The sequence below is a fragment of the Micropterus salmoides genome, unplaced genomic scaffold, assembly GCF_014851395.1.
Source record: "Micropterus salmoides isolate LMB-PRFRI ecotype aquatic unplaced genomic scaffold, ASM1485139v1 Ms_hic_scaffold_18, whole genome shotgun sequence".
NCBI lineage: Eukaryota > Metazoa > Chordata > Actinopteri > Centrarchiformes > Centrarchidae > Micropterus > Micropterus salmoides.
In genome coordinates, this window is record NW_024040928.1 from 28,397,914 (window position 1) to 28,422,464 (window position 24,551).

The following is a 24,551-nucleotide window of genomic DNA, read 5'->3' on the forward strand; positions in this document are numbered from 1 at the left end:
AACGGGTGACGTCATGGTGCCTACGTTCACTTCTTTTATACAGTCTGTGGGTTGTAGCTACGTAAAATCAGCATCGTGAGCATCTTAGCATGCAGACGTTAGCATTTAGCCCAAAGCCCCTAAGCACAGCTGCACAGAGCTGCTAGCATGGCTGCAGACTCTCGGTTCTTATTTACAATTAAATGTTGTCCATAGCATGCTGATTTTTAATGATTGTTAATGCTCCTCATTCTATTTTTAGATTACCAGTTCCCAATGATAAACCTGGGGAGTTGTTGAAAATGGAAAAGTTGTTGGGCCAAACAATAAGAGAAGGAAAAATCACCTTTTGGCTGCTCTGACCATATCTAAATACATACAACATAAACTTGAGACCACTGAGCGGCCTCGAGTAAATAAAGCTCGATTTTAAGGGGGTCAGAAGCGAAAACGAAGAACGTTTGTATTGATAAGCTGTCAAACCTTATTGGAAAATTATGACGTGTGACGCCAGCGCTGAGGCTCCCTGATGCGAATTCCTTTTTCCATTTCCAAATTTGAGCTTTAAAATGATCTCCTCATCACTTCACATCAGATCCTGTGTGTATTTTTAACAACGACCAACCTATTTACTACAGAAACACAAACAATCAGCAGACGGGTACAAAAACAGTCAGAGTCGATCATTAGCCGACACCTGATCGCTGCTGCAGACTCGTCCACTGAGCTCCTCTTCGCCGTCACGCTGCTTGTGGCTGCAGACGACGGCTATCCGACAGTTTTCAAAGCGGCCTAAATGTCAGTTTCCCCCTGGAAGGAGATTGTCCTTTGATACGAAGCTCAGAGCTCTGAGGAGTTTGTCCTGAAGCCTCTTCAGCTCAGCAGCGTTTTGGATTTTTAACTGTGAGGCCTTGACGAGTCCCGAGTTCCTGCGGCGGCGTCCTGTTTCATCGAGTCTGCGGGGAAAAAGATCCGATTTTAAAGAAGCACGCCAACGACTACACATCAAAGTCAGTTTACCAGTAACATTGGCTTAGAGATCACAGATTAATTTCTTACTACAGTTGTTTTGCATTAGACTGCACAGGTAAACCTAATAAAGTGGACACTGAACATCTTGTTTTTCATTTCTGTTCATGTACGGATTAAACTAAGATTATATCAATGAGCCTTGGGTAGGTGTGTTTATATCAAGCTAGGCTAAAGGCCTCCCGTACGTAGCCTATAGTCATGAGAGTCATATCAAGCCTGAGAAAGTGTTTCAGATTTAGCGGTGTGCATCTACAATAAAAAATTGTTGATTTAACGATGTGTGAGCAGACGTTATCGAGTAGGCTATGTCAAAAACGCCTCGTCCGCCCAGTCACTGCGCCATGCAGTACACGTGTGTTAGAGTTTAACAAGCCGACGAATTCAAGGTTAAAAGGTTGTTTGTCATTATAAAACACAGGGTTGCAAAAGTTTGTAGTCCTTCATACTACACACACACACACACTGGACTTAACAGAAAGGTTCAGTGTGTGAGATTTAGTGGCATCTAGTGGTGAGGGCTGTGAATTGCAACCATCTGTCCAGTCTACCACTGCCCCCCTAACCTTTCAAAGAGCGCGGGACAGCTACGGTGGCTGACACAGCACAAAAAGTGTCTCTTCTGAGACAGCAGAGAGTGGCCAGTCAAGAAATGAGGTTTCTTTAGGTATATTTATTAAGAAATTATATTTATTTAATTATTCAGTAAAACCAGATGTTATTGTGACTTTGCCTCTGACAGATAACATGGAAATACTAATCCAAGAGTGTGAAACACTGTCACTGTTTCTGCACCACAGTCCATCATGAACCACACATTAAATAAAGTTTATACAAACATTGACAAGGGAAACACGTTCATTCTCTCTGTGATTATGGATCCTCGCCAAAACTGCCCGCCAACAATAATACCTGGCCCGCTGCAACAAAAAATATAAATAAATAAATACGTTGATTGAGATCTATTTCAGCACTGCTGTCATGACAGCAACAGTTACTCACATAATCACTTCCTCTTTAGTGGTTTTGCCTACAAAATAAAAGCGCGAGAAGCTTGTTTACTGTAATGCAGTATTTGGAGTAGAACTGAGCTTTTAACTTTTTTAATGTCATTCAGAATTTTCAGAGTCTGCAGTCAGAGAACGTGATTCCCCTAAATGTCCTCTGCCTGATGGATGTGGATCAAACACCGAAACAAAAACAGTGCAGCGCATGCCGTGACCTGAGAAACATTCGCTGCAGAATCCATTTGTGGAAGAGAGAAAAATAAAGTTTTCCCAAGATGGGATCAAACACTCAACCCCTTGGGTTGCGAGTCCTTCACCTCATCAACTGAGCTAACCGAACAACATGTTGATGCATCTCAATATTACAGCTTATATTCTCAGCCACTATCTAATAGTTAAAAATGTTGCTCCGATGCAAAACTTACTTGCCGTCCCCTGCAGTATTTTATTACTACTTCTTCTTCTAACGTACGTATTCAACACAGTGATGAGTGCACTGCCTGAATTCTACCAGAAGTATAACAAGAAGAACGTAGTGACGAAAGGCGCTCTGCAGCGCCGTTTTCAGCTGCTGTAGAAACATGATGACGGAACGTGGCGACATCCATAGAAGGGGGTGCCGCGGTTATGTAGATAGATATTTATTATGTAAGGTCATAATGGGATCTTATATTGCATTTCCGTCAATAGATCCTCAGAAATATTACACACTTATGAGTATTTTTATGTTGTTTTTACTTGTATGCTTCAGTTGTAAGTAAGGACCTTTCCATTAAAGTCATTAGTAAGCAACAATTTACTATCCTAATTTACTATATCTAACAATATCAGACTTTTATTTTTGAATGACGCCAGAATGTCCAGATGTAATTTTTTGTCGTCTGTATCGCACACGCCTAATCAGTGTTTCCCAAAATGTCAAACTGTTCCCTTTAAATCTTTAAATAGTGATCCTCACAAAATTTAAGAGGGAAAAATTAAGGAAGAATAATTATTCAAAGAAACCTTAACAACTGCCTCATAACGCTTTGTTTTACAGGTCTGTTACTTCCTGGAAAATAGAAAAACAGCTGCTCCATTTAACCCAAACACATATTTATCTTTTCATGTGTTATTGTGCACTGACTGTATGATTCAAGGTTATACTAGTTTTAAACACCAGCAATTAATTGGAATTACTTAATTAGAAGTGCACCACCTTACATGTTACCGTCCAGGAAACTACTAAGAAATGACATTAAGTGCTACTGATGTTTTTATCTGGTAAATGTTGGATCCAAACTGCTGCTTTCAAACAGCTCCAGTTCTTTTTCTTTTACAGTCTTCGCCTCTTCAGCTGTAGCAAACTTTTCTGCCTTTTCACGGGTTTAACGTCTCAGCGGTTCATGAACCGACAAAGCACAGAGGACAATTTGTTTTAGGTGGACGACGTGGGCGGCTACTAGAACAACACGGCGGCGTGTTTTGGTTCCACTGAATGTCAGACGTCTTGGGTTCTCCCTCGCAGCTCGGCGGCGGTTCAGACCTCAAAAGAGGATCACAGAGGAGGACACTAATCACCCGGAGAGGAGACGTGGACTCCGGACAAATCCTGGTGTTTACCTGTCGACGGCGGTTTCTGCTCCAAAACAGTTCAGCCCTGCGTCTGTTTAAAACACACAGCGGCTTTAAACCTATTTGGGTTCAGACTGGCAGGAGGGATTACGGCCAGTGCAATTTGCCTAAATGAAACGATGGCAGGACAATAACGGCGAGCACAGGTGTTTGTTTTTTTTAGGTTTGGATTTAATCTCAAACGGTCCTCTGCGTCATCTGATAAAACAATATCCTTATTCAGCTGTTATGTTATACGCCTTGCTGAGTGTGCAAGATCTTGTCTCCAGCAGTCACTCACGATTGCACATGTGGGATTTAACCAGAACAACGAGCCCGCTCTCTTACCTTGTGTAGTATTCTCAGGTGACGTCCAATCTGATATTTTCTTAACTGGCCAGCCCCGGGAGGGAATAACTGTCTTTGTATCTATAAAAAAAAATAAGACAAAAGAAAGAGACAAATGGAGCAGCTGTGAAAATGAAAGTGCAGCTACAGCAACTCTGAACGTGTACTGGGACGAGACTCCACTGTGTCTTTGTGTGAAGTGAAGAGATTCAGAGAGAAGATATCACAGAAGACCTGCAAATGAGTTGGAATACAAAAGAGAATCATCTCGGCAGGGAAATCACACGGAGCAGATTATACATAATCTACATGTGATGGTATCTGGAGACCGGGTGTGTTTGTATCTTTATTGCTTTCACTTAAACTGAAGTCCTTTGTGATGCACGTCGTGTCTGAGCCTGAGCTGAAAAAGATGATCGCTGTTCCTGTTTTTCCATTCAGACGCATCCTTAAATAATGAAACTGTCTCTTCTGCACCACAGAGTTAATAAGCAGCCGACGTTCAGCTCCTCCGAGGATGAAGCTTCAGACACATCTTTTACATATTTATTTTACACTTGAGGAGACGTTTTGTTTGGTGTTCTGCTTTAGATTTTCAGCAAACAAAGCAGGTCTCTCTGTTGGACGTTTTGAATTCATACTGCCGCTCGGATCAAACACGAAACCTTATAGTTTCAGATCACAGGGTGTAATTCAACAGACGACACTCTCATGTCTCTTTCCAAACACAGACTCCTTCCTCTGCAACACAAAGAAGCACTAAACAGCACTAACCACACTTAAACTAGGGCCCATATATATTATTTTCCTGCGTATATTCACAGAACACCTTATGACTTAAAGTAGCTCCTAGTTAGAAGAAGAAGAAGTCCAGAGGACTCCTGAGTCAAAGCCAAGCAGGAACCTCGAGGTCTGAAAAGTGAAGCACTTTTTAAAATTGCCTGCAACCTGCATTTTCTCTAACGGCCAGCAGGGAGCGAAAAGAAGTGTGATTTTATGTAAGTCTATGAGAAAATGTTTCTACTTGTTTCTAATTATTCCCTCAGCAAACACTTTCCTGATGAGTTTATGGTCTCAGTCGCTAGTTTCAAGTCTTTTTCAACACAGCATGATGTTCATTCAGTAAATTATGGTCCCAGTTAGAGGAGCATAGACCAGAAAGCTACAAGGGGGCTACAAGCTGATTGACAAGTCTCTAGCATGGCAGGACAGAGGTGACTCGTATCCGCTGCTCTGTGTACATTTAACCAGCGCCGCAGAAAAAGCTTATGAGGAGTCGGCTGTTCATTTTACCCATGAAGTACATTTTGTTTTAAGCCTGTTTGTCACTCGCCAAAATTTGCATTCCAGTTGCTAACCAAGCTAGCTAGCTCCAGACTCTCATCCTAATATGGTCACATCCGCTTGGCACATCCAAAATGCCAAATGGTAGTCGAAACAGCAGTGGGTGACATCACGCCAGCTACGTCCACTCGTTTTATACAGTCTATGGTCTTGAGCATCACTTCCTGTTCTGTCCCACAAGCGTCTAAATCAGCTCCACTACAGCAGCCGCAACACATAATTTATATTTATTATATAGTTTACATCTTTTGGTTTTAACCCATTAACATGATATCATAATATCCAGCGCTCCCAGTCCTCTCTGTCCTGCTGTTATTACAGTCTGACATTTAGCATGCAAAGGTCTAAGGCTCATGGGAAATGGTGTTCGTTAAAGGCTTCCAAAAAAGAAAACGCCTAAACATATGAAGTGAGGCACATGACATGCTGCTGAGACAGACGCTGTTCCATGGCTGCAGTTTTAGTTATCAGCTGTTGCAGATAAAGAAGTGCTTCACGCGTCAGCTGAAAAATACGACGATAGTAAATGTTTAAAAGTTAATAAAGATCCAGTCATCTCAACAACAAATCATGATAAACTAGCAACACTGCAGACGGAAGTTTGCACGACTCTCCGCTATCAGAATTACCCATGAAACCAAACTTCTGGTTGTGAGATTAGCACAAATACTGTTGTAGATCAACAGGAAATCCAGAGTGAAAGACAGGAAACACATTCATATGATATGCATCCAAACTGAGCGGGATCAAGGAAGGTTAAAATCAAGGGCAACTGGACTTGGTTGAAGTTACTCGAGTCCAGTTGCCCTTGATTTTAACCTATGGACAACTATGACCTGGACGTTCAGACATCTTGGATATAAAGTAAAACCAGGATCCTAAGAGGTGAAGGGATGCGGATGTCACTTGTTTGTCTGATACAGCATCTTTAATAAACTACAGTTTGCAGCAAATATAATGAGGATTACCACCTTAAAACACCTAGTGGTCCAATACAAACATTCAGGCGGCCAGTTAATTGTTTTTAAGACTCTCTTTTACAGTTTTATAACACGTGAAAACACACAGACACGGGCTGACGGCTACACAAGCACTAACCTGGGCAAGAATCCAACCCAAACAAATCTCAGGTAGGTAAGGCTGCGGGGCAAAAACGTGACCGGGAGTACCAGGGGCGCACGGAGAGCAAGGTGCAGGGCAAAACCTAAACAAGGTGCAGGGGAAAAACCTAAATGGCTGTGTTTTGGAAATAAAGAGTCAAAAAATTATTCTGAAGCTTCTTGTTGTCCAGCAGCCAAGTAAGATTAAAAGGAAGCTTTGCAGCATTAACCTTCCGGGTTCTGTTCAGTGGTTCCTGCTGTTTCCTGCTTCTGTCCTGTTCTTGGCTGGTCTGGATGCAGGATTAGACCAAGCACTGTTCAGTGTTAATGACAGCTGGCAAATCCAAGAAGACTGCAACCCCCGGGGACCCCTTCAATCCCCCAGACCAGACAGAAAAGCTGCACCTACCTTTTCAGAGAGGAAACCAACTTTAGCTTTTCTGCTTGTAGTTTGTCCATCAATGTGATTCACGTGGACAAAAACCACTGAGGGGTCCAGGTTTGAAGTGAAATAAGTGTTCAGTTCCTCCATTAATACCACACACACACACACACATACACTGACTGTATAGACTTATGTATATCGTCGAAATGTCAGTAAGTACAATAAATTTAGTGTTGTAGTCAAGACCAAGACCAGAGTTTATCAAGACCGAGACAAGACCAAGACTTTTAGGGGCAGAGACCAAGACCAAGGGAGGGTGAGACACAGTCAAGACCAAGACCAGAGTTCATCAAGGCTGAGCCAAGACCAAGACTTTTAGGGGCTGAGACCAAGTCAAGACCAAGACCGAGGGAGGGTTTGATCGAGTCAAGACCAAGACCAGAGTTTATCAAGACCGAGACAAGACCAAGACTTTTAGGGGCAGAGACCAAGACCAAGGGAGGGTGAGACACAGTCAAGACCAAGACCAGAGTTCATCAAGGCTGAGCCAAGACCAAGACTTTTAGGGGCTGAGACCAAGTCAAGACCAAGACCGAGGGAGGGTTTGATCGAGTCAAGACCAAGACCAGAGTTTATCAAGGCTGAGACAAGACCAAGACTTTTAGGGGCTGAGACCAAGTTGAGTCCAAGACCGAGGGAGGGCAAGACAGAGTCAAGACCAAGACCAGAGTTTATCAAGGCTGAGACAAGACCAAGACTTTTAGGGGCTGAGACCAAGTTGAGTCCAAGACCGAGGGAGGGCAAGACAGAGTCAAGACCAAGACCAGAGTTTATCAAGGCTGAGACAAGACCAAGACTTTTAGGGGCTGAGACCAAGTTGAGTCCAAGACCGAGGGAGGGCAAGACAGAGTCAAGACCAAGACCAGAGTTTATCAAGGCTGAGACAAGACCAAGACTTTTAGGGGCTGAGACCAAGTTGAGTCCAAGACCGAGGGAGGGCAAGACAGAGTCAATACCAAGACCAGTTCCCCACATTACATGACATCACAATAAAATGTAGAACGAGATCATCCGTACTTCCCAAATTGATTAGAAAGATCCACATTCCCATTAAAACACCCACATACAAACACTGAAATCAGAAATCATGTAAGCATCGCCATCGCAGTGAGGGGTGACAGGCGTTAATGGGAATTTTTTTATTAAAATCCCAAGTCTGAGACCAAGACAAGACCAAATACAAATACGGTTGAGTCCTAAACGAGACCAAGACCATCTAAAAGTGGTCTCGAGTACTACAACACTAAGTAAATTAAATGTCTGACGTTGCTCCAGGTGTTTTTTAATCATCACGCAAAGAGTTCACTCTCGTCAGTTGCAGCCACTAAACATGCCGACCTGCTCTGCTCATGGTGAATGTTTATGATTAAATATTCTGCGTACTGTGTTAAAATAACAAGAGTAAAATATCTGGTATTTAAAACCACTTTACAATATAAAAAAAAAATAACTGTCTCGTGATTAGGGATGGGTATCGAGTAACAATACCTTTTAAGGTATCGACCGAAACAGCCCAGCATCGAGAAGCGATGTCGATGAGTCTCCAGCCAAACCAGTACTTCATTCGATACTTTTAGCAACCTTATCACGGTCAACAATTGCTATTTGTATGGTTTTGCTTGCAGCCAAACACGCAAGCAACACACCGAAAGAAAGAGAAGAGCACTGCTCTTTCCCCTTACGCGCCTCCACACGTCAATGCGAGATTTTAACAGCCGCTCACCTTCTTCTGCGGTCTCAGGCATGTTCGTCACTTTTACAAGTTTATCACCACAAGCTTGGCTTTCCGTTGGTTCCCATCTTCTGGTATCATTTAACACAACTATCTATCGACTATCAGATATAGTCTGTGTGATCAGCTGGATGTTCAGCTTCTCTTTTCCTCAGTTTGCTTCTTTAGACCCTTCGGCGTAGTTTCGTGAGTTGTCCAGCCGACTCCTTGCTCGTTTTCTGCTTCTTACTGTTGAGGTTTGCGACTCACCCCTAAAGGAAACGGCACTCGCCGAGATCCGTCAATTCATTATTTCATTAATCGAAAGTTAACAAAATAATCCTCCGTGGTTGACTTTCAACAAACGTGTGAAAAATTTAACTTTGAATTAAATTTTCCAGAACTCATGTGGTCACTAAACAGTTTCACTCCTCCTCTCTCATTCAAATACAAAAAAACCCTCCCAGGCTGTCGTCCTTCCTATGAGGATGACCTAATTAGGATGAGGAGCGATCTGATACAATTTCCCAATATTTTTATATGAAAAAGAACTATATCTCCTTGCTTGTCCATAACAACAAAAAAATAGCAAGGTATCGAATGAAGTACTTGTAAAATTTTAAACGATACCCAACCCTACTTTTAAGTATACTTTCATGCTAATAAAAAAATGTATGCAGGACTTCATCTTGTAACAGTATCTCCACACTGTGCTACTTGAGTGAAATATCTGAGTACTTCTACCGCTGGATGTTGTTGGAGTGCATGAGCTCACAGAAGGGTTCATGATACTGTAGTTCTCCTCTGTAGTTTCAGTAACTGACCAGAGGCTAAATGAAAATTTTGAAAATTAAATTCTCTACCGTCTGAGAGTGCAACAGGCCTGAGAAAGGTAATAAGAGTGTGACCTTAAAATAGATTTGCAAAGGTTCAGATTATGAGAAATTAATGTTTCAACAGGAGCCCAGGTGCTTAACGGACAGGGTGGAAATTAGATTTTTCTGGCGGTAGAAAGGCAACAACTGTGAGCCAATAGTTAATAATCATCTTAGCATTGATTTACAGTGGTGCGGGCGGAAGTCTGTGTATGTAGAGCTACAGCACGAGAGTGTAAACACAAAAGACAAACGCAAGACAGAAAAGAATAAAGAGAGTTTTTAGAAAGAAGCACCACACACTGAATATTACATAGTTCATACTAGTTTATTTTTTCTCTGCTGAACTCTGTGTTCAAACTAAATTAGGAGGCGGCACAACAGTACAAAAAGTCACCAGTGAACACGAAAAGACAAAAGATGCCTCCTCCAGGTTGAGGCCACTTCAGGGCTTTTCACTGTCATCAATGAATCTGCTAATTATTTTATCAATTAATAGTTTGGTCTATAAAATCTCCCAGTGACCATCGTCACATCTTCCTCATCGTTTGAGGAGATAGGACTAGTGAAATTTTGACAAACAGCCATGCTAGCAGCTGTGTGGGGATGTACTTTACCGCCAAAAGGCTAAAATCAACATGCTAAGGGCCCGTGTCCACCAAAGCGGTTTTTTTTGTGGCGTCAGCGTCTTTTTTCCCCCCACTTGAGCGCCGCGTTTTTGCAACATGGTAAAAACAGCAGCAGCGTGGCGAGGCAGTGAGCGTCTTTTCTTTAGCTGAACTGAGCGCTGAGTGTTTTTTTTTCAGTCGCCGAGAGTTGAAAAATTTTCAACTTTGGGGAAAAAACACTTTTTACCCAGCCGTCCAATCACAATAGAGGAGCGGCGGGACAAATACCACACCGTAATAACGGTTACTATCCGGCTCATCGACTGCTCATCAACAATGGGGGAGAAGTTGATATTTTTGGTTTGGTGGTATTTAGTCATGAACCAAAATATTGGACAAATTAAATGAAAGCTTACATTCACTATGAAAACATTTCAGGCACTAGATTAAAATTCAAGGGATCACCGAAAAGATTTCAATTTACCCTGAGAGGAGATGAATGTGTGAATCAAAGTTTCTGGCAATCCATTCAATAGATGTTGAGACATTTCACTAAAAACCATAAAGGTAAACCTCATGGTGGTGCTAGAGTAAAACTCGGGGCATAGTCAAAGTCATTAGGATACACCGTCTGGGATACCTGGATCCAACCCATCTAGTAGATGTTGAGTTATAAGCAGCAGAGGACCTGAAGAATGACCAATGACTGTTCACATAACTAAAAAATGACAATTATTCAAATATCAAAATCGCTGCAGATTGATTTTCTGTCCTATGACTAATTATTCTCAGCTCTGGTCCAGTTAATATGAAACTACAGAATTAAACCAGCCTACTCCCATTCAGTTTTTCTCAAATCGCCCCGTCAACTAAACTCAGTCTCAGTTTTAAAAGTGCTGTGGCTCCCCGCGGGTGGCAGCTTATTAAAAACTCCAGGCAATAACTTTTAATTCAGTTAGTTTCATAATCTAATAAAAATCTCCGGAGGACAAAAAGCTCTGCCTGTGAACTGACACACAGTTAATGAACCACAGCATTAATTAAGCTTTTGAGCAATATGAGCTTTTGATGAATGTACTGATTTTTTTTGTTTTTTACTTTACTGCTGACGCCTGGCAATCGTTTTTTAAAAATTATTTCTCAGGTGTTTATCAGTGCTAATCTTCAGACAAAATTCACCAACCTGATTATATTGTGTGCTAGCTGCAGGTTACCGTCATTAAATACCGGCTGAATAACTTAGTTTTGGTAGTTCTACAGAATATTGTCAGTCATGGTTGCTTTTAGTCAAATTTTAAACTTTAAGAAAATAACTGTCTAAAATCAGGGTAACATCGCCTTAAACAAAATGAATTCCTAAACAATAACATTAAAGGTTCAGTGTGTAAGCTTTAGTGACATCTAGTGGTGAGCGTTGTGAATTGCAACCAGCGGCTCACAGTGCATTCACATGCTCCTCCATTTCCAAGTCATTCTTCCGACTTATGTGTGTGTTTATGGGCTCTTAAGTCTGAATGTTGAATCAACATGGACCCTACTACAAAGATGTTTTGGATTAACATTATCAGAGCATATAAACAGCACACAGACATCTAGTTCACTCTACATGGACAGCAAACTAACCGTTATAACCATATTACACATTGCAAAATATGTACATGCAATACGTGATTCTGCACAAATCAAAAGTTCTGTATACTTCTTTACGTCCCATGTACACTTTATTTCTCTTTTTGCAATAAAGATTTAAGGAAGGGGGAAAAAAAAGATTCTGATTATTCCGACACCACATGAATGCACCACCACTCACCGCTCCCTTTCCAAGCGCGCAGGAGAAGCTACGGTGGCCGATACGCTCTGTCAGCTCTCGTGCCAAGAGCTTTTCTTACTTTTAACAAACAAGACGACTACTTCCACTGCTAACGTTACTTCTTCTTCTTCATGTGTATTAAACGTACAAAACGCATTCTGTAGGGCAACGTTTGGGCTACTGTAGAAACATGGGAGTGCAACATGATGACCTCCATATAAGAGGACCCGCGGTCTATGTAGATATAAATGTCTCATTCTAAAGTAATAAAAACATAACGGTTTATTATTTAAGGTCTTTATACACCACTGAAAACATAGTTATGGATATTGTATTGCATTTCTGTCAATAGATCCTCCTAAATATTACACACTGGACCTTTAACTACTCACATTTAATGCAGGAAGGGCCTTTAGCATGAAAAGCTAACTCAGCAGCCCCCATGTCGGGTTACGGCTGTTAACTGATAACACAAATACTGTAGCACGTAATCGTGGATGACAAACACAGGTATCCACTGTTGTGTTTTGATGAATAGATAATTAATTTTGCAGCAGCTGGTTTCAGTGACAAGATAATTAAAGCAGCATTATTTGATCCATGCTGTAGCTGGAAACACAGTATCGACACGTCACCTTATAAAGTTGTTTTTTGGCAAATTAACACATGCAGCGGATACATGCAGCAGCAACATTAGCATTCATTAACAGCGTGTTTGTGTCCACCTGATCAATATTCACTCTCTTTTAGCTCTACTTTCCACCCGCTCCTGAGGGAAATATCTAGCTCTTCAGCTGCTAAATGCTCCACTATGTTCACCAGCGGGTCTCTAACTGCGTCTGCCTGCGGCTGTAGCGTACTGTGGTTCAGCTGCCTGCTGCTGCAGGAAACGAGACTGACTTGAGCCGTGAGACTGAACCAAAACAGTACGTTTCTGTGCAGTTAATCCATGCTGGTATTTGTCAATATAAAAATAAATTATTAATGCAGCTGAAGCAGACACCTATTTCCTAAAATAACATACCCAAAATGAATCAGGAATAGCTCCTCAACCATTAGGCCTAGATGCATAATTCTGGTCTCCTTTGATAGGTCAGAAGCTAAGGAATATGAACCTATTTATTTTTCTATTAAAGAGTAAATGGAGATGCAATAAAGGAAAATATATTTTCATCCTCGCCTGGTAAAAAAATTATATTTTAATAGCAATATCACCATCAAAACCATCACCCAATTCATTATAATGCAACTGAATATCTTATAATAAACCTAGAATACAACTGTAGCTGTAAATGTGATGAAAATAAACTAATATACAACATTTATTACACAATTTTTCACAAATTTACCAGGTGTATGTCAATGTTTTGGCCATATTTACTGTTTATATGTTCACTTCTTTTGGGAGTTTTCTTCAAAACACTATTTCTGTCCATAAAACCAAAACGTTCCAAATAACATAAAGCTTCTAAAATATTGATAAAAAACAGTGAATATTGATCAACATTCCTGTGACGAAAAGCACCCCCATGCTTTACAGGCCCACAACTCGAGTAAGTGGGCTCTATCTCTTCGTCTTGAGCAGACCAAATGTTTGGTATACTGGATGTAACTACAACGAGTCGGCCAGACAGTCTGTTCCAAAGCAACACTTTTCCTCTCCTGCATTTTTTGGTGAACTGAAACTCAGTGAGAGCTTAGAGGAACTGTGCAATGTCCAAGATGGTGTCCAGAGTTATTTTTGTCAACAACTGAGCTATTTTTGGACGGATAACAGGGAAAACGGCAAAAGTAAGTCAGCAGTTGTAACTGCACATGTATAATGGTGCGTTTGTTGTTGTTGATAATAATAATGAATTTAATTTGTAATGCCCTTTATATTTAAGCAAATCCCAATGTGCTACATGATAAAACAGGTAAGTGCTAAAAATAAAAATACATAGAGAGCATGACAAATAAAAACAATAAGGCAAAGGAAAATGGCAAGAGTTCAATCAAAAGCTCTCCTTAAAAGGTGGGTTTAAAGCTTTTCCTCATCTGCAGGAGTGAGTGTGGGACAGACTTTGGCGATGTTCCTGAGGTGGAAGAAGGAGGTCTTGCAGAGATGTTTGATGTGAGTCCAGATGAGAGTCCATTTTAACACCCAGGTTGGTGGCTGATGTTGAAAGTGGAATGTTTTGGCCAGAGAAGTTGATGCTGGTAATGTCAGACGACCGAACCTGGTGTGGGGTGCCGAATAAGATGGCTTCAGTCTTGGAGCTGTTTAGCTGCAGAAAGTTTTGCTTCATCCACGCCTTTATTGCCTCCAGGCAGGTGATCAGAGTGGATGATGGCAGGGCAGTAGAGGGGGTTGGATTTGTCCTGAGGTAGAGTTGAGTGTCATCAGCATAGCAGTGGAATGAAATTCCATGCCGGCTAATGACGTGGTCAAGGGGGAGCATGTAGAGGATAAACAGGGTGGGGCCGAGCACTGAGCCTTGAGGGACACCACAGGTGACGTTGTGTGTCAAGGATTTAGCCTCTCCCAAGGCAACATGCTCAGTTCTCCCGGTGAGGTAGGATGAGAAGCACTCATGGACAGAGTCAGAAACACCGATAGTGGAATTTAGACGGTGGAGGAGGATGTTGTGGTCCACAGCGTTGAATGCTGCAGTCAAGTCCAGGAGGATGGGGAGCCAGCGTCTGCAGTCATCAGCAGGTCATTTGTGACCCTGACCAGGGCTGTTTTTGTGCTGTGGCCAGGATGGAAAACAGACTGAAACTACTTTTTCCAGCACCTTGGAAAGGAAGGTTTGAGATGGGCATGTAGTTGGCAAAGACTTCTGGGTCTAGGGTGGGTTTTTTGAGAAGTGGCCTGTTGACAGTGGTTTTCAGTGTTGAAGGAACATGGCCAGCCTGGAGGGAGTGGTTAATGACCTTCGTGATGAGGGGACTTATTGCATGGAGATTGGAATTACCAGGGCTGTGGGGAAGGGGTCCAGGGCACAGGTGGACGGTTTCATCTTTTTGATGATGTCCTCAACCTCTCGCTGTGAGATGACAAAAAAACAGCAGAGAGGTTGGAAAATCCCAGGCTGTGGGTCAGCAGCCGGGACAGGCAGTATGGAGAAACTGGATAGCAGGGAGCGGATGGTGTCTACTTTTTTTCTGAAAAAAGTGATGAAATTGTTGCACCTCTCTTCTGTGGCTTCTGAAAGAGCAAGTTTGCTGTTTGAGGATGTCATTTATGGTAGAGAAAAGTTGTTTGGAGTTGCCAGGGCTGTTGTTGATAACTTTGGAATAGAACAGTGAACGTGCATCTCTCAAGGACCTTGCATAGGACTTCTGATGTTCTCGGTAGGCCTGCCTATGAACAGTGAGTCCTGAGGCCTTGAGGCGCCGCTCAAGGACACGCCCAGCTGTTTTTATTTTCCTGAGTTTGTAGGTGTACCAGGGGGCTGAGCGTAAGACGCTGACAGTTCTAGTTTTGACAGGTGCATGGAGATCTAGGAGACTGCTCAGAGATTTATTGTAGAAGTAAACCATCAGTGACTGAGGAGAAATCAGCAGGAGAGATGTTGGAGGTCTACGGTCAAGGTTGATCTTTTTCAGGTCCCTGTAGCAGATTGGACGCTTGCCTTTGGTGTGTGAGCAAAGGAGTGGCAGCTACATTGACATGGTCTTGTGGTCAGACACACCCAGATCATATGCCAGAAGGTTGCTAATGGGGGCGGAGTTTGAAATGACCAGGTCCAGTGTGTGCCCCCTGGAGTGTGTGAGGACATCAACATGTTGTTGGAGGTTGAGGCAGTCCAGTAGTTGCAGAAACTCAGCTGCAAAGTGGCAGGACGGGTTGTCTACATGAATATTAATATCTCCAGGTATAATAATGTTGGCAGAGGTGGTGCAGCGGGTTGTGAGAAGGTTGTGTATCTCTGAGATGAAACCCCCCCCTTCCCCATGACAATGCTTTAAATGCTAGGCATTCAAATGAGCACAGTGTAGGCAGGGGGGATAGCTCAAGTTCTGTCGGTGTATGACAGCTATGCCGCCACCATGACCAGTGCTGCGGGCTCTCTCCAGGTAGCTGTAACCAGGGGGACAGACTTCATTAAGCGCTGACCCTGGCTGGTGCCATGTTTCTGTCAGGCACATGAAGTCTAATCCTTTGTCCATGATGTGGTCTTGTATGAAGGACGCTTTATTTGTGAGGGATTGTGTATTGAGAAGTTCTATTTTGAGTGTTGATGCTGTGGTGAATCTCTGTAGGGGCCGTAGTACACTGAAATCCACTCCACGTTTTCTGGCCTGCTTAGTGTGCAGAGATCTCGCGGTGCTTCCCGTGCTGCTCAGCTGAGCGTGCAGAGATCTCCTGATGTTTACCGTGTTGCTAGCACCGAGAGCGACGCAGCTCCAGATGGATGGAATGTCTGAAGCAGGCGGGCCAGGCTGATGGTAAACAAACTTTCGACGGAAACTTCTGTGGATGTAACAGCCTCCTAGCTTCACATGTGTGCCATGGATAGGTTGACAAAATACTAGGATCAGACATGGATTTTCCATTTACATTTTGCGTGAAAGTAAGTCAGTGTTAAAAAGATCATGAATGAGGCAAACCTTTTCTTGCCTTTTGAGGTCAATACTCATGTCCAATTGTTGCCTTCACGGCCGCTCAAAAAGTATATATTTTCCTCTAATTAGACCTGGTTGCAGGTTTTTCCAGGCGCTTTTTCTGTGGCTGCTGCCTGAAACTTCCTAACAAGGCAAGGTAAGGCAAGTTTATTTATATTACACCTTCCAAACACTGCAGCCATTGAAAGCGCTTTACAAACCCAAAGAAGCAAATACAAAAATACTTCAGAAAAATTGTTAAATTAAAATACTTAAAAGACAACTGATATAAAAAAAACAATAAATCAGTTTAAAATGTGTGAAACTGAGCTTAAATCTTGGGTAAATAACGAGTGATGAATAAGATTTAAAAAGCCTCTGATCAGCTGTGTTTTATGACCTGACTTTAAAGACTGTAAGGTATTGTGGGAGTTTATTCCAGGCATGAGGAGCATAAAAAACAAAAGCCTGTTTGTACTTGTTTACCTGCACAGGGCTCCGTGTCCAGGAACTATGTGGCACTCTCCTCCTTGGCAGTAGTCGGGCTGGAGGACACAAAGACTCTGACAGGGCAGGCCGTCCACCGACAGGTAGCCCGGATCACACAGACACTGCGCCTCCTTCGTCTTGCCGTTCACCACGCAGCGGGAAAACTCATCGCAGGCCAGGAACTTGCAGGCATCGGCCTGGTCAGCTGTGAGGGGAAGAGGAAGAAAACACAGCATTAGTATTCATGGAGTGTGCGTCTCCCTCCTCTCTCCAGGAGGTGCTGAGGAGTGTTAGGTTTTAATGAGATCCTCAGCTTCTGGTCTGCATTGAAATGTAAAATTTTGCCTCCGGCTCCCGCGACAAAACCGTCAGACAGACTCCAGGAAAATGTGAAATGTAAGCCATGTGATGCCTGTGTAACTGTAAATCACACATACATCAACATGTATGTGTGTGTTTGAGTCTGGGTTCCTGCTGAGGTCGACAGGGATGCACAGAGGGAGAAACTAGTGTCTGACTGATCAGCATGTGTCGACAGGTAAGTGTCAAGAAAACTGCAGTACAGGAATATCAAAGATATGTTTGAGTTACCTGATAGTAGATCTTCCAAGGTAAAGAAATAACTTTAACTACCTACCTTATACTAATTAACTCGACGCCTGAAGTAGGCTGTCCACCACAGAGCACAGACAATAACATTTTACAAATATATCTTGGTCACAATTCTTTAATAACCATGTTTGAGGTCCCCTTATCAGAAATATCTACGTTATGAGTTCATTAGGGGTGTGATGAGATCTCCACACGCTCTCACGCCACTCAATTTTCTCACGTACGTCACCTGAAAACCGAGGTGCAACCTTTGGGACTGTGAGCTGCTCTTTATCGGAGCTGCTGAAGTTAAAATGTGTTTGGATTTCTGCCTGATCGCAAGTGTTTTTACTTAGTTTTGTTTTCCAGACGGTCTGAAGGGGAAACTACCAGCGGAGAAATAACGCACAGCAGACTTTTTTCTGGACATGTCAGAGAACACAGATATGTGGGAGCGATTCTGAAAGTGCAGAAAGTTTTAGACAAGACCAGAAAACCTGCTGAAACACAGGAGCTATTAAAGTCCAGTTTATAGCTGAATTAAAGGCACCAGTGACCCCTGTTACCATCCAGGGGGTCAGTGTGGACATTGTTGAGGTAGGTGCTGTTGAGGACAAATACATGGGAGTGCAGATGGACAATAAACTGGACTGGGCCAAGAACACTTAAGCCCTCTACAGGAAGGGCCACAGCCGTCTCTATTTTCTGAGGAGGCTGAGCTCCTTCAACATCTGCAGGACGATGCTGAGGATGTTTTATGAGTCTGTGGTGGCCAGTGCTGTCCTGTTTGCTGTTGCACGCTGGGACAGCAGGTTAAGGGTAGCGGACGCCAACAGACTCAACAAACTGATCCGCAATGTGAGGTTGTTGGGGGTGGAGCTGGACTCTCTGTCGGTGGTGTAAGAGAGGAGGATGCTGTCCAAGCTACACGTCATCTTGGACAACGTCTCCCAGCCGCTCCATGACGCGCTGCTCAAACACAGGAGCACTTTCAGTGCAAGACTTATTCCGCCAAAATGCACCACAGAGCGCCACCGGAAGTCATTCCTGTCTGTGGCCATCAAACTTTATAACTCCTGCCTCTAAGTGTCTGACACAGAACCACTTAGAGGTTATTGAACTGGACCTTATTATCTGTTTTGTGCAATAACACCTGTTTAAATACTTAATGTGCAATCTGCTGCAATTCTGCTGCTACTATTTATTCATTATTACTGCTCACCATAACAATTAAATGTAATACCGTACATATCCACACTCCTTTATATGTCTTTTATTTTATATTTTTACTCTGTTATATACTTCTTTATATACTGAATTTCTATCTCTATTTATATTATTCCTTTTGCCTTTTGTGCAATGTTTGCAACTGTGACACTCGGGGGATCAATAAAGTATTTCTGATTAAAATGAATTTGACACAAACAGGAGGGAGGACTAAATTATGAGTCAGCAGTCAGGGATGATATTACATGAAAAAAGTTGATCTACAGGAGAAACAGATCTGAAAGCAGCAGTGAATGACTGAGAGCTGCACTGACTTAGATTATGTTAGAGGTTTATAGTTTTAATTGTCACCTGCCATCTGAATTTCTTGTTTCTTTTTACATAAATAAAAACATTTCCACCATAAATTGGTGCAGAAAAATTCCCCAGAATGCAGGAAATTAACTGTTTAATGATCAAACTTGAAGATTTCTTAAAAATAGTGTTGAAATCTCATCTTGATCTTGTGAACTAAGAGTCTCGTCACACCCCTAAAAAAAATACCATGAGATTTTTTATACTCTAAAATATCTACCAGTATCAGTCGGGCTCTAAAAATAACTGAGTACCTTACTTAAGTACAATTTTGATGAACTTGTACAACTTCTGCTATAAAAGGAGAGTAATTAAACACACATCACATGATCACATGCAATAAAGAGCCACGCCTGCATACTGACTCCAAAATGCAACTTTATTTAAAAAGGACAAAGTTTCAATCCATCCTTCGAGTTTAATATTTAAATAAAGTAGTGATTTGGAGTCAATGTGCAGCTTTTACTCTTTTCTTGATCTCCCTTTAGCACAAGTTCAAATGTTCACACTGTTAAATGAAATGCAGCTTAAACTATTCTGACTTATAACAAACAAATTTAGCCTTTTTCTGATTCTTCAGTGGACAGAGTGTGATATCTTTAGCGTTTCTGTACCGCAATTTCTTGTTGCTTCTCATCAAACAAACGCACAGATAAGATCAGCGCACTGATGAATAGACTGGCCTTTAATAATAACATAACACTCTAAATGAGACACTGTGCACATCTAAGTACATTTTACTCTTAGTGAAGTATTTCCTGCTCTGATGTACGGCTGTGTGCGACATCATTGTTTCAGCAAAACTTGATCTACATTCAAGATTTTGCTAAAACACGATCTGCCGCCTCACTGATCACAATCTGTCCAGCCCTACAGCGTTCTGTACAACCCCACTGTGTGTTGGAGGGTCTGACACAGAGACCTAATTACTGAGTCTACTTCAATGTGTTTGTGATCTCTGCCTGCATCTCATCTGTGGTTTCGCTATAAAAGCTTATAAAGTACGAGACAGAGGCACCGCTGATACATGATGGGAATTATTATGAGATGCTGGTTTGTGTTTTATCACATACATAAAAATAAATTGTAAGACATCACCTTGCTGCAGCAGTAAAATGAATGTTTTTTTTCCATAGAGTGAAGTTATAACAATACATGGATCATAAAACTGGCAGCTAAGATGTGGACGGTCTATTCGCAGAGAAATAAACCTGAACAGATATCTCCACTGAAAAGTGTGACGAGACTCACGTTACCAATTACAGACATTTAATCTGTAGAAAATTATTTTTAAACATTGAGATAAAGTGTTTTTGTGATTAATGTGGCTGTAAATATCGACATCGGCGGTTTAAAAAACCCCACACCAGTCGATAGCACAAAAAAGATCCAAGGAGTTACCTTCCAGAAAAGAAAGGGACTTTAATTCTTCAACAAAAGTAATCAAATTATTTGATAAAAATTCCATTTATTCCATTATAAAAGAACAAATGTAGTGTTTTGTGCAACTTTCACAGAGCTACCAAAATCATAAAAATCGATTACTAAAAAGTTTGTTTAATCCACCTAACGACACAGCACACTGTTTCGCACGGATGAATACGATTACTGTCGATTACTGACAAGTTAAGGCGACGTGATTTGATTGCGTGGATTGCAAAATGGAGGAGAAAAATTAGCGAGGGACAAAGAGACAGGCCAGAGAAAAAGACCGAAAGTGTCCAAAGGATTGGATTATTTAAATCTAAAAGAAAACAACAGCTCTGAAGAAAGTGTGTGCTGTAAAACAGAACTAGCCTACCACAAAAGGACTTGCATTTGCGATATTATCGCAATATGATAAAATGAGATTTTCTAATCGCAAAGGCTGCGACGCGCGAGAGTAAACCAGTCTGCAGAGGAAGCATCAACTTCGCAAGTTGCGCTGTACTTGTTGTTGTACAACGGCCTGGAGCTTGACAGAAGCTGACCCTACAATGGAAATTTAGAGTCACAAAGGGAATGAAAGTAGCAGCCGCCACCCGCGGGTAACTTGGTGGTGGGTGAAATCTTCTGGTGCTGTCGGAGAATCACTAAGCTTGTCTATTAAACACGAGAGGCGTCACTTGGTTTTATTTTTGTTGGCCAACTTTTGAATTGAACCTCAAACTGAGTATAATTTGCTTACTTACTGGTATACAGAAGGATGGACTCCTGGGAGATTAGAACTGAGATAAAAACGCATTAATTGGTAGTTGAACTGTGGGTTTTGTGTTGAGTGCTTACTGTATAACACACTGTGGTGAACTCTGTTTTTCTTGTGGTGCCATGACTTGACTCAAATTATCTTTCTCATATTATTAAAATTTGATACTACTTCTCCATAATAAATAATTCATGCAATTTATGCATCACCTAATTTCATAATAACACAGGCCTGAACAGCGTTTGTTTAATCTAATATTGTGTTGGTCATAACATACACTGATTCACTGCTTGTCCGTTTTGAATAATACAGAAGGTAAAGAGCTTAAAAATTAATGGCATATTAAATTGCAATTAGATTATTTTCCATAAATCGTTCAGCACTAGTCGCCGGTTCCAGCTTTTTTGGACCACTTCTGCAGACCGGTTTGCAGATGCTCTGACCCAGTCGTCCATCCATCACAGTTTGGCTCTTGTCAAAGTCGCTCAAATCCTCAAGCTCGGCCATTTTTTCTGCTTCTAACACCAGCTTTGAGGACACAATGTTCCCCTGCTGCCTGATGAAACCCACCCACTGGCAGGCGCCGTGGTGACGAGATAATCAGTGTTATTCATTTCACCTCTCACAGCCATAAAATAAGGTAAAATCGACCCCCTTTCAGGACAAGTTTATTATTCAAAATTGGGTATTCGTCTTTGTTGTTGATGTTTCTTTACACACCGTGAACTGAAGACTTCAGCTGGACAACACACCCGAGAATTTGGAAATTCTGTGATAATAGAATTTAATCCTTTAGTGTAGTTTCCAAAATCAGATTAGTTAACTAGTTGTTATTGCTGACAGCAATTAAAAATTAATTAGAACCCTCAAACACAGTAATTATCACATGAATAGAATACACTGGCTCAGGCTTCATAACAAAACATGCTCTAAATCCTTTCAGACAGGCTGAATTTGCATGATTCAAACATTTTTAGTTCACTCTTCATTGTAAAAAGTTTTACCGCTGCTATTAGAATTTTGTGAATTTGCGATGACTCTTATGATACCGAGACTGCAAATTCCCGGAGGAAGCGATCAGTGTCCACTTAAAAATAAGTGATATACTGGGAATATAAGGGAATGCCTTTCCCGGCTCACAGTCATCCATATCTCGAACCCCCTCGTGGCTGCTGTTCTTATTCGACCGCTCTTCTTCTTCTAATCGTTTTATTGGCGGGTGCCGTCTGAGTGATTGACGATTCAAGCATGCGGCTGCAGCTAATGTTCTGCAGTATATAGGTCTCGCTCAAACTGAGGTCCGACACCTTCATGGCTGCGCTCCATTGACTCTAATGCTGTATTTTTCTAAGATCTGGTCAAACGCTGTTCATGCGGCACTTGTAATAGTTACAGCAGCTACCCAGAGAGGTTGAAAGGAGAAGTACGATTTATTCTCTCTCCAAAACCTAAAATAAATCCAGAAAAAGGCTTTAGCTTCTGTCTTTTTTTCACATCAGTTTGAGTCAGTCTGACAGTCTGAATAATGTAAATAATGTCAAATGTATAATGCAACTGCAAAACTGTCTGCAACAGATCTGATAGTATTTCTCCAGGGAGTCAGTATTAGACAGCGGCGGCGCTGTGATAAAAGTCCGACAGTTTGTCTGACTTAGCAACAGTAACTAAGGGGGGCGTGGCTTAGCAAAGGGTCACTTATGATAAGGAATATTTTTTTAGATATGTTAAAAATTACAGAACATTTACAGGACAATATTTAAAACAGCAGGACAGCGCAAATGAATCGTAGAACACGGGAGAGTCCCAGGAAAACCGGGAGGGCTGACGGGTTTGATCCCGACATATTGTCCCTGTGAAAATGGGCTCTAAAAGAAACATCCCTACAGCATTTCTACAAATGAACCTGCCAGCGTTTCGCGCCGTGCAAACCTGAACTGTACCTGGTTCAACATCCAGAGAGCGGGTGTCGATGTGGATGTGCAGGTTCTTGGAGGCGGAGGAGCAGAACTCCTCCAGGACGCAGTGGACGGCCTCGGTGATGTTGTACGGCACAGACTTGGCGAACTTCATCTTGCTGTTGACGACAACGCTGCCCTTCCTGAAGTTGAGAATTTCCAGTTTCTTGAAGCCCGTGAGGTTCGCCTGCAGGAACGGCAGCAGCTGGAGACAGAGACGGAGAGTAAAAATCACTTCGCTGTCCATCCCTGTCAGGTCTCTCAGGCCGAGGGGGGGGCCTGAGTGAGCCTCAGAGGAAAGAAGCTGTTAAACATCTGACATAATTTGATATTAATGACCAAGTGTTGCCTCATCTGTTACACAGGGAAGAGGTTTAAAGACTAAAGAATGCCCCATTCTGAATTAGAAAAGTACAGAAACTGCATAAAACAGAACTGTTGCATGGAGGGGAAAAACATGTAAATGCACATGTGGTGCATTAAATGGTCTTATCATAAATCCCACTTCATCTTCTGTCTAAACCAGCTGAGGTCATAAATAACTGAAGCTTCCTCCCGTTACGTCGCCATGAAACAGTCGATAAATCAAAAATTTACTATGATAAAATCTGTTTCTGTCCTGCATTTTAATGTGAACACCTGGAATTTCTTTTAAAGCGTCAACAAATTTATTAGTTTTCCAAATTGTTTGAGTAATTCTGGTGTTTTCTTGAACTTGAATTAAAGCTTTTCGTGACCGTTCCAGAGTAAAACAGATTACAGAATAGCTTTAAAATCATAGAGACATGTTTAAGAGCCAAAGCTGCTTTGGAGGAAAAGAATCATCTCACTGGTCGAGTTAATCCTCGGTGAGCCAGATGCCAAAAAAACAACAGTTTCTCTGCAGATGTGGTGAGAGACAGATGAAAATAATGTTTTCAAGCTGAAATGATTAGGATTTTTGGTAAACTTCCCTTTTAAACCAGAAAGCGACATTTGTTATTTTAATAATGGAATTTTATAAAATAAAATAGTTGCTGTGGTTGTACAATAACAGTCCTGTTCTTTTCTGATAATGATGATTTTTTTGTACTATCAAGATTAGTGGTAGACTGATCCGTGTTTTTCAATGTTTATATTTAGAGAGCAGGGGCGACCGACGGGGCTTCTGAGCGTGTATTACCAGGCTTACTTCCACTGCTGCAGAATAACCGCCTGCAGAACCAACTGAGAAAAAAAATGTAGATTTCAGAACTATACAATTTCCAGGGATCAAGTAATGAGTTAACAACTTTATTATTAATCTGCAGCAGTGGAAGTTAATGAAGCCTT

General features: G+C 41.8%; 1 protein-coding gene across 4 annotated transcripts in view; it reads right to left on the reverse strand.

Annotated features, from left to right (window-relative positions):
• Positions 1-797: 797 nt before the first annotated feature.
• Positions 798-24,551, reverse strand: part of LOC119909220 (titin) — an 82,119-nt gene continuing 58,365 nt past the window's right edge. For 3 of the 4 annotated variants that reach the window (XM_038727328.1, XM_038727327.1, XM_038727326.1), the window contains 4 exons: positions 23,226-23,445; positions 16,926-17,133; positions 3,957-4,037; positions 798-935 (listed from right to left, as the gene is read on the reverse strand). In XM_038727328.1, the coding sequence (XP_038583256.1) occupies positions 3,998-4,037; positions 16,926-17,133; positions 23,226-23,445 (468 nt within the window). In that variant the 3' untranslated portion in view covers positions 798-935; positions 3,957-3,997. Of the gene's footprint in view, positions 936-3,956; positions 4,038-16,921; positions 17,134-23,225; positions 23,446-24,551 lie in introns of those variants that run through there. The other variant, XM_038727329.1, reaches the window with a different exon arrangement.